The sequence below is a fragment of the Coregonus clupeaformis genome, chromosome 33 (genome assembly GCF_020615455.1).
Source record: "Coregonus clupeaformis isolate EN_2021a chromosome 33, ASM2061545v1, whole genome shotgun sequence".
Lineage (NCBI taxonomy): Eukaryota > Metazoa > Chordata > Actinopteri > Salmoniformes > Salmonidae > Coregonus > Coregonus clupeaformis.
The window spans coordinates 1,265,996-1,276,301 of record NC_059224.1 but is presented as its reverse complement, the minus strand read 5'-3'; the positions used below and the strand labels follow the sequence as shown (position 1 = coordinate 1,276,301).

General features: G+C 40.3%; 2 protein-coding genes and 3 non-coding genes across 5 annotated transcripts; all 5 read left to right on the top strand.

Annotated features, from left to right (window-relative positions):
* Positions 1 to 856: 856 nt before the first annotated feature.
* On the top strand, positions 857 to 4,973 carry LOC121556350 (glycine cleavage system H protein, mitochondrial-like). The gene is made up of 5 exons (XM_041870254.2): positions 857 to 1,186; positions 2,719 to 2,798; positions 3,240 to 3,303; positions 3,413 to 3,544; positions 3,877 to 4,973. The coding sequence occupies exons 1-5, from the start codon at positions 1,036 to 1,038 to the stop codon at positions 3,972 to 3,974; spliced, it is 525 nt and encodes a 174-aa protein (XP_041726188.1). The 5' UTR covers positions 857 to 1,035; the 3' UTR covers positions 3,975 to 4,973.
* Positions 4,974 to 6,450: 1,477 nt separating this feature from the next.
* On the top strand, positions 6,451 to 9,676 carry LOC121556349 (60S ribosomal protein L13). Its single transcript, XM_041870252.1, has 6 exons — positions 6,451 to 6,500; positions 7,025 to 7,142; positions 7,432 to 7,573; positions 8,052 to 8,225; positions 8,959 to 9,015; positions 9,470 to 9,676. Exons 2-6 carry the CDS (start codon positions 7,039 to 7,041, stop codon positions 9,626 to 9,628), a joined length of 636 nt encoding a protein of 211 aa, XP_041726186.1. The 5' UTR covers positions 6,451 to 6,500; positions 7,025 to 7,038; the 3' UTR covers positions 9,629 to 9,676.
* LOC121556366 lies at positions 7,732 to 7,810 on the top strand. The gene has a single exon (XR_005998150.1). It is a non-coding gene; the product is annotated as a small nucleolar RNA MBII-202 (small nucleolar RNA).
* On the top strand, positions 8,481 to 8,560 carry LOC121556364. Its single transcript, XR_005998149.1, has one exon. It is a non-coding gene; the product is annotated as a small nucleolar RNA MBII-202 (small nucleolar RNA).
* LOC121556367 lies at positions 9,200 to 9,281 on the top strand. The gene has a single exon (XR_005998151.1). It is a non-coding gene; the product is annotated as a small nucleolar RNA MBII-202 (small nucleolar RNA).
* Positions 9,677 to 10,306: the final 630 nt, after the last annotated feature.

Here is a 10,306-nt window from a genome sequence, read left to right as displayed (position 1 = left end):
GTTGCCTCTTTATTTTTTCCAAATGGAAAACATTTAGCAACAAACTAGAGTTTCTATTGGACAAATTCAGGTAGATCAATCCCTGTTTCATTCTGCTTCTGTTTGTTTCTTAAATGGTAAACTGTTTCCATTGCAAGACGTAATGAATACACCCCTGGTGACCGAACTCTTGATGGCCAAGGTGCACCCCACCCATTTGGATCCCCTAAGAAAGGATTATGTGGGATGACCTGTGTGCAATACCTTTAGAGGAGGTAGATGTGTGGTAAGTTCATTTTCAGTGAATGCAGTCCAGTTACTTTCTAGTCATGCTGCAAAGTACTGTAGGACCCTAGTGTGAAGTCTACCAAGAAAACCAGCATTTGTTTAATGAAAGCAACACTAGGTCCTAGGAACTGTTGCCCGATCTCAGCAGTTGTGTACTACAGTACAATAGAAAACGGATACAATTGAAACAGTGATGGGGTTAGTGCTGTAATATTCATGAAGGGAAAACGATTTAGAATCAACCCAATTTATACGATCTACCAAGCATAAGAGAATGGTCGCGTTCCCCTGCTCAGACGTTGCATGAATCAACCAATGGTTGCGTGCCACGGCATCGACTGTCATCGATTGACAGATTGTTATAACATTTGATGTGGTTTGCTGATAGTTAAAATACATACCCAGGCGGTGTAAAATGTGGCATGCTTCAGCAACGCCTGGGCAGAGGAACGCACCCAAAACCTTATGGTTAGGTCTACAATACCATAAAGATGCAGAGTAGACCAATAGACAGAAGAACATCTAACACTACCAACTATGCGAAAAAACAAGTAGTATCCTAAATATTATGTTGTGCATCTATTACACCTTCAGAGTATCCATATAAGGAAAAACCTTATCGGCAAATACGGTCCAACTTCCACAAAGTCCTGCGGGTGCAGTGCACGAAAAGCCGCTTCTATTTCATGTCGAGAGCGCGCAAAGGGTAATGGTGCGCGCTCCACTCAGTCAATTGCATGTGTAATCTTTTCGGCCGACACTGTGAAGATGGCGATGAGAGTAGCGTTCCGGTGCCTTTCTGCAAACTTTTCCCCAGTACTGCTTCAGCTTTCTCGACCTGTACAGATCTCCGCAAATCGGCTCTTATGGAAGGCCAACACCGCACGGACACTGAGCACGGCCTCGCGACTGTCCACAGGTAACAATTTGTTACAATGTTGCCCAAATTAGATTGATCAACATTACAATTGATGTACGGGTCTGTGGCTACACATTCCAGTCGCTGAGGGGCAATAATCTCACGCTGTTTTTGGTCACTTTACCACCGTACATTTTTACACGTCAGTGAGAGAGCGTGAACTGCGATTTGAATTTTATGATCAGCATGTCCAGTTTTGTAAGCAGTTCAGAACGCATGCCCTGCTACGACAAAGTTTGGTCGATGGGTCAAATAAAAAGTAGCCTAATGCTGACCGTTACGTGGTCTAAAAGTAAAATATTCTCTGTAGTTATTCCCAGACGGAAATCAAGTTATTTCATTTTATGGAATTCCAATGGAATTTTGGGATTCCCTGACCAGCCCTGTCGAACAACGGTCCCCGCGATAGGTTGGTTTAACCGTAACATTTTGAATTATATGGTCGCTTTACATAAACTGTCCCCAAAAGTAGCCAGGTCGAATTAAAGTTTTCATTTTCTTAAACAATGTTTTACAGTGTAATCTATCAGAGGTTTAACTTGACCTTGGAACGATTTGCTGGGTCTACTATCCACGGCCTTAAAAAAACATTAGCGTTTGTTAGGCACTCAGACACCCACTGTCTCGTGCCCCAATGTAGTGGATAATTACATAGAGCAAGTCATGCACGAGTTTGGACATAGCCAGTGAAATGCTGGCCTGAACTAACACATTTGAGCATACATCTATATTTAGCATATTTACTTTATTTCCTAAATTTGTAGGCTGAAAATGGCAAATACATGTATGGTGTTTTATGTGGGTTTTTTTTAACTCTATAAATTATATTGAAGATCTCTATTAAGGGAAGGCTCTCCCCTGAGTCTTTCAGACAATCCAGCCATGCCTCAGCATTTTGCACAGTTCACAATCTGGTTCAAACCTGTATTTTTTCTGCATGATCTGATGCTAACATTGGAAACTGTTGAGGCATTTAATTCCCCCCCAGGGTATCAGAAACGTGACAGCATTTGACATAAACCATATTTTAATGTTTATTGCTTAAAATGTGGATTGCATCTGTCCAAAATAGTATAACATGATTATTAGTTAATTTAATATAATGAACAGCCCACATAGCAGATTAGAGGAAGGATGTTTTTCATTTCAACCAATAGAGAACTGTTAAATGTGGGTGCTCCCTCCCACCACCCATACTGTGTACAACCATACTACAATATACAGTAATAGCTAGAGAATGCGTGGTACATTGAATGAGCAATTGGCATCACCATGGTGATAGTAATACAATTCACATCTTGTTTGACATTACAGGACTGAATGTGGGAAAGTGCATGTTCAGAATCATGAATGGTATATTTTGCCACTGTGCAGTATTTTAAATAAGGTTTGCAGTTTTGCACAGTACTTTTTGGCTCTGGTCCATAGTACATTAGTGTCCTTTGGACAGTCAATAACAAGGACAATGTTTGGGATGGGTACTTAGTTTATACACATGCATCCCGTTATCTGACGTGAATCTATTTTTACAGCCCTCAAATTCACAGACAAGCATGAGTGGGTACGAGTAGAGGGAGGAGTTGGCACAGTTGGCATCAGCAATTTTGCTCAGGTAGGCAGTTTGGTTGATACTTTTATCAATGATTTAGTGTGCTGTTGTGTTTCTAAATTACTGACAATCTGACATTTATTGGTCTACATAATGCCTGTATTGTCTTGAGAGATTTATTTTGGAACTTTGTACTTTGTCCTGCAATACAAAGACGTATACCAGAATGGGCAATTTTACAAATGTATGACTATTGTTTAGGGTAATTGATTAATTGTATTACGCCTGGCTTAAAATTATTTGAGGGCCAATCTGATATTTGTGGACTAACTTGACGTTTACCACAACTTTCATTGGCCTTATTTTATGCTTTATGAAATCAGTTAGACGTTAGGATTCTTCCCAGAATTTCCTCAATGTATACTTCAAATATGAATATTTTGTGTTGCAAATTCTGAAAGCTGTATCTGCTAAAATGTTAGAATTTGTGTCCCTCCATTGTAGCAAGCATTAGGTGATGTGGTGTATTGTGGACTCCCTGAGGTGGGGCAAAAACTTGAACAAATGGGTGAGTATTTTTCAGGTTTTAAGTTTCCTCCCACAAGTAAATGACTATTGTGACCACAAGCTTTGTTGCCAATAAGGAGGGTCATGCATGTCCTTTGCTTGTGTTGCAGATGAGTTTGGTGCTTTGGAAAGCGTGAAGGCTGCTAGTGAGCTGTACTCTCCTCTGACTGGAGAGATAACTGAAATCAACACAGAGCTGGCAGACAACCCTGGACTAGTGAATAAATCCTGCTACGAAGGGGGTGAGTATCTTAGGCAAGACAAAGTGACATGGCAAATCAGTTGATAAGTATGTTTTGACATTTCAGTCATTTAGCAGATGCTCTTATCCAGAGCAACTTACAGGAGCAAATTAGGGTTGTGTCTTGTTCAAGGGCACATCGACAGATTTGTCACCTATTCGGCTTGGGGTTTCGAAACAGCGACCTTTCAGTTACTGGCCCAACGCTCTTAGCGGCTGGGGTACCTGCCACCTCCTTATGTGATTTTATGTTGGTGAATAATCAGTGGACACACTATTAAACCCCCTCTCCTGACAATGTTACTGATGGTTGCTCTCCTCTTTGACTTTCAGGCTGGCTAATTAAGATGACTATTGACAACCCTGCAGAACTTGATGGCCTCATGGACGATGGCTCCTATGAGAAATTTATCAAATCACTTGATGAGTAGACTGCTCGACTCTCCATGTTCTTTTTTTAAATGTTATTTTTAATGATGATTACAGGTCTTTCACACTAATCCTATCTGGACTGGCTGTAAAATCTCAGCTAAAATGAGATTATGTAAAGTAGCCATATTTATTTTTACTGTAATTGTTTAATCACCAAGATAACCTAGGTGCTTATTGCTGATGAAACCACAAGACAACCTGAAGTGTTTGTTCCCATGTCCTGTTGGCACAACGATAAATCCTGTTGGTACGACAATAAGGTTTAATTATTTCAGGTGCTTTGTTTGGACTGAAAAAAAAATAGAGAAGTGGCAACGGGTTGGAAAGTGATTGGAAATGAAGTCAGATAAAATAAATACAACCGACAATCCATTGTTTTTTTCATTATGACTTTTATATTCCCTCTGGTGGGAAGAATTGTATACAGTACTATTCACTTGCTTTACATAAACCACCTTGAGTCCTTATCTAATAGTCAAAACCTAGTTTGGTGTCTGGCAATGCAAGACTAGTCAACCTAACCTTGGCTGGCAGCCTGGCACTTCCAAAGACTCCCACACTTGTAGATTCACATTCTTCAGCAAGATAACCTTCTTTAGAACAAAAGACTAAAGCACAAATTAAGCAAGAATCAATTCTATTTGGGATATTTTCGTATTTTGAGGTGACATCTGGAATATATTGCATTTTTGTTACACCGCCTGTATTATTATACTGGATTGTTGACATAGCTTACTAATATATCTACTGCTATACATATCATTCTTAGTATATATTTTTGGTGTAGGCCTATATATGCATAGATTGCATTTGGATTACTGATAGTGTTATTTGGGTTAACTGGATTTTTCCTGACATGATATCTTGTTTTTGATTATTTGTGTACTTGTTTGACATTTTTACTGCATTGTTAGGAGCTAGGAACCCAAGCATTTCGCTGCACCTGCTATAACCTCTGCTAAATTGTGTATGCTACCAATAAAATTTGATTTGATATACTGCTGCTGTATTTTCCAACCCAAGTGATTTAAGCTAATGGATGAAAACAAGTTACTGAAAGTTGCACTTCAGTGATATTAACACATTTAATATAGCCACACAGTATCATCATTGATATATTAACATATAGTCAGCCCAGTCAGTTAATGGTTCAGTAGTTTACATTATAAATGACAAGTTGCCCATTCTGTGAAGGGTGTCTGTGGACCTATTCCTAGAAATTACCCTGCTTTATACACTATACCTTTTTGTTCTGATGCCTAACTGGTGAAAAACCACGGGGATAGAAGCACTACTGAAACGCGTGCTGATGACACTGGCTGCTTCTCGTTGCTACATTAAAGCTCGGCACACCTTGACTTTTGCCCTTAGATTAAGATAGAGATGAGGTGCAGGGGAGGGTTGATCAATGATTAATGGCAAAAGTGGGCACAGAATCAGTGCAGCAGAGAAACTGAGCATATCTTTGACTTGATTATGAAGGGGAATGGGGCTTTACTACTTTACAGGAGAATAGAATTTGGCTGTCAGACAGGGATGGTCCTCTCTTGACACAATGAGCAGAGTGATGGGGTTGCTGTTTATGTGCACTTTAAATATTGCATGCCGCATATCTTTACTATGATTTCAAGAAAGTATTAGGGTTTAATACACAACACTCCTACAATGAAAACATGTAATTGATAATTATCATTACAACAATGAGAATGGAAAATTGGGGGATACTCAGAGAAATAGGCTTATATGCAAAAGACTGTCTGAACAGGTCCATAAGTGAAATGTGTGTAACTTTATTGTGGGGCTGCAGTGACCCCTTGTGGTGTACCTACAAACATACATCAGCAATAACTCAGATTTGGGTGGACGACCATTAGTTATTGATCAAATAAACTGTCAGGGCATGCATAATGGTTGTTTCAATATGTGTTGTATTAGGGTATAACATTTTACATTTTAGTCATTTAGCAGACGCTCTTATCCAGAGCGACTTACAGTTAGTGCATACATTATATTATATTTTATTTTTTCATACTGGCCCCCCGTGGGAATCGAACCCACAACTGAGCTACATCCCTGCCGGCCATTCCCTCCCATACCCTGGACGACGCTGGGCCAATTGTGCACCGCCCCATGGGTCTCCCGGTCGCGGCCGGCTACGACAGAGCCTGGATTCGAACCAGGATCTCTAGTGGCACAGCTAGCACTGCGATGCAGTGCCTTAGACCACCGCACCACTCGGGATAAAAAGCACGTTATTACTCAGCATTATCCCAAAACCAAGAAGATTTGATTTACTAACCAAAAAACGTACAAAAAACTCATTCGATCTGAATGTATTCTGAACAAGATATAAACAAATAAATAAACAAAGATTGATTGTATATTTTTATACCACTCTTCACACGTGAAATGTAGTACATCCGGTTGACAATCCATTGCGTCTACCATTGGGTGCCATCTACATATCCCACAATGCACTGCTTTAGGACTTCCTTTTTCCTTTCGGCCATTTTCCGCCCCAGACGGTATGTGAAAATAAGCTCACTATCTTTCAAACGAAATCGCTCTTAATCCTCCAATATATCGAAGTTGGTGTGACTTTTATGCAGTTATTGCGAAAGTGTATGATGTTGTTGTTCCGAATATATTACTATTGATGAGTTTGTTGAGATAAAGGCTCAGTACTTGAAATTGGTTAGCAGTCATAACCTACCTGGGTTGCAGACGCATGTATGTGTGTGTTGTCAGTGACGTTACACGTTTCATTGTCACCAACCTGTCGATAATGATCTAGATATCGACAATTAACTCAAAAGGTTACGGAGTCATTATCACAGTAAAATATACTTTTATTGTTCCGTCTGTTTGTTGTAATCCATCGTTGACCCCCCCCCCCAGCTAGCTTGGAGGTGATGGCTAGCTAACTGGCTACCATTTAGCCTAGTAAGCACTTCGTCAGCCATTTATTCCTCAGCTAGATGGTCTGATCTTATTGCTAAATGTGATTAGCTTCTACGCCTACATGTGTTAGTGTCAACTTCTGTTTCAGGGAAGTAGGCAACCATGGCACCCAGCCGAAATGGCATGCTTTTGAACCCCCACTTCCACAAAGACTGGCAGACGAGGGTGCGCACCTGGTTCAACCAGCCCGCAAGGAAGACTCGCAGGTAGCCCTTGATTAGTTACTTTGGTTAAGTATAGTATAATGGTTGGATAAATGCTAACGTTTGGTTGAAGTGTCTGACGTTTCAAACGTCCACTGTATGCAAACCTACCAGCTATTAACTAGCATGCTTATGTGACGTACCTAGTTGGTTAACTAGCTGTATGGATTGAATGATGGCTACGGTGTAATTCTGGTGTGTAGCTGTGCAAGACATGCCTGCGGCTGTATGTATGTGATGGAGATCATTCAAATATAACTTGCTATATATGAACAGAGTATTTGTTTTTCAGGCGAAAGGCCCGTCAGATCAAGGCTCGTCGTATTGCTCCACGTCCTGTGGCTGGACCCCTTAGGCCTCAAGTCAGGTGTCCCACCATAAGGTATCACACCAAGGTGCGCGCCGGACGTGGCTTCACCCTGGAGGAGCTCAAGGTAAAATGAATATTAACAGTACATTTACCTTTTGAATAATATCCTTCCGGTTTAGGTAGTGTTGGTACATTATGTAAGACTGAACAGAGTGAAAGACCGGTGTGAATTTATTGGATATTTTAGCTTGCTGACTACTAAAACCGTTTACAGCAGTCAAGTGTTGACAAATCTCCGGAATCTCTGCACCTCCTTGATGATTCAATTTGAACCTATTTGCTGATGTCTGCTTGATTTAATATGTTGTGCATCTTAAAAAACTCAATTAAAGTTAGTCAATTGAGTAATAATATGGGACTCAAGCCAGTTATTAACCAATTTAATTTTTTACATGCTTTTTGCCTGAATGTAGCAAATCTACTTGTATTGATTTATGTGCAAGCCTTCACACTTCTAAAAGTCCAGGCATGGTTAGCAACTAAATGTCTAACATTCCTCAAATATTTGGTTCACTGTCTTGCATGTGCTTTGTGTATTCCAGGCCGCCGGTATCCACAAGAAGACAGCCCGCACAATTGGCATCTCGGTTGACTCCCGCCGTCGCAACAGGTCATCGGAGTCCCTGCAGGCCAATGTACAGCGCCTGAAGGAGTACCGCTCCAAGCTCATCCTCTTCCCCAGGAAGGCCTCCACACCCAAGAAGGGAGACAGCACTGTAAGTGTCAGTCATAGAACATTGGGTTGAGTGTTTATAAACATATGGGCACGCATAACCATATTGTCAAATGATTCAAAGTGATTGCCTAATTTGAGGGTCAGATTATAAACATTTGCAGTGTGACGATTTCAGCAGTCATGCATAACATTCCCTGTTAAAAGTGATTTCAGAAAATTTGCTCATAAATGGAGCAATGAGTGAAATTGTGATGAGGAAACCTGGATTGTGAGCAGCACTGGGCCAGCAGTCAAGTGATGACAAATTCTCCGGAATCTCTGTATTACCTTGATGATTACCTTTGAACCTATTATCTGATGACTGCTGGTTTCATGTGTCCAGTGCCCATTCTGTAGTTTCTGAAATGACCTGTTAGCAAGGACATTTTGGAGTTACGGTGTGGACATTGGGCTTCAAGCTAGTCTGTGGAGACTTTGAAATGTTTTTACTGCATTTTGTGCTGTCTTAGACATATTGGTGGACAGTGTTGGAATGTCATTAAAAATATTGTTTACACATAACAGCTCTGCATGGTTATCTGGACTACAACTTATGTGACTACTTTGTTTACGTGCGCCATTGTAATTTTAGATTCAGTTGGTGGTGTGCAATTCAATGTTTGAAATGTCTTCTCTTCACCCCAGTAGCGTTTTAGATTGACTGCACCGTCTTGAATGTGCTCATGGTAGATGTTACTTTCCCTGCGCGTATTAAAACCTTTCCCTTTCTCCAGGAGGAGGAACTCAAGATGGCCACGCAGCTCTCTGGGGCTGTCATGCCCATCAAGAATGTACGTATCACTCAATTCACCCAAAAAATGAAGTTCATGTTCTTTAAATGCACTTAACACTGATTTAGGTTATGTAATGTAAATGGGAAGACCAGGTCATAATTGAAATAATTGGAGGATGTAAGATGAGTATCTTGAGTGTTTGTATTGAATACATTATGTTAGAGCTCTTTCAGCAGTCAAGTGATGACAAATTCTCCGGAATCTCTGTATTACCTTGATGATTCTCTTTGAACCTATTATCTGATGACTGCCAGATTGTGTGCTGTGCCTTAACTTACAGACGTGGACACATAAATACTTCAATAATTGAGTAATAACATGGGACTCGAGCCTAATCCATTCATTGTATTTTACTTTCTCTTTGTCTGAAATGCCCTCTACTAGCCCTTCTATTCTTGAGTGCATCTTTACATCAACTTGTTGTAATTGGGGTCTTCTCCCTGTGCTACAGGTGCATAAGAAGGAGAAGGCCAGGGTGATTTCTGAAGATGAGAAGAACTTCAAGGCTTTCGCCAGCCTGCGTATGGCCCGTGCCAATGCTCGTCTCTTCGGTATCCGTGCCAAGAGGGCAAAGGAGGCGGAAGCGGAGAGTATTGACAAGAAGAAATAAACCGTTAGTTTCTATGGAACTTTCAAAAATAAAAACGTGTACAAATTGGCTGGTCATGTTTGTTAGCGTCTCGCATCTTGGACTTTTAATTTATTGCAGTTGTGCAAACATTTCTGATCAACGGTGTTAAACACTCAACTTTGGTACATTAGAAAAAATCTATTTTAATGCTTAAGTATTTAAATGAACACATTTGATGGATTATAGAAATACAGGCATCAATGCAAACACTAAATCGAGTGTTTACTGTGTTGCCCAAGAGACCAATGGATACAATATATCTTGCCCAGTCATTACCAGCAGGTGGCAGCTGTGCCACATTGATAATCCCTCAACCTGGCAATTTCAAATTGTATGTGAAAACCTGTCTCCTGAATATGAACTATATGATATGGAGGTGACATTTTCGAGGAAGTGGCTTTGTAGTTTTTGTACATTTGTAGGCTTTTTGAATCGTCTTCAATGAGTCAAATGTAGCACAACGGTCCTCAAGCCAAAAAATTCATAACGCATCTGGCAGAAGTAAATTAATCCACCAGCTCAATAATTTATCTTAAATGACAGTTTTTCATGAATTTGATGTAATTGTCAAGCCCATTCAAAAGATTAGGGGATGTAAAGCAAAAGTGGTGGTTACTTTCACAGAGGTTTTGTTTAGCATACTTTGAATTCCAAAAT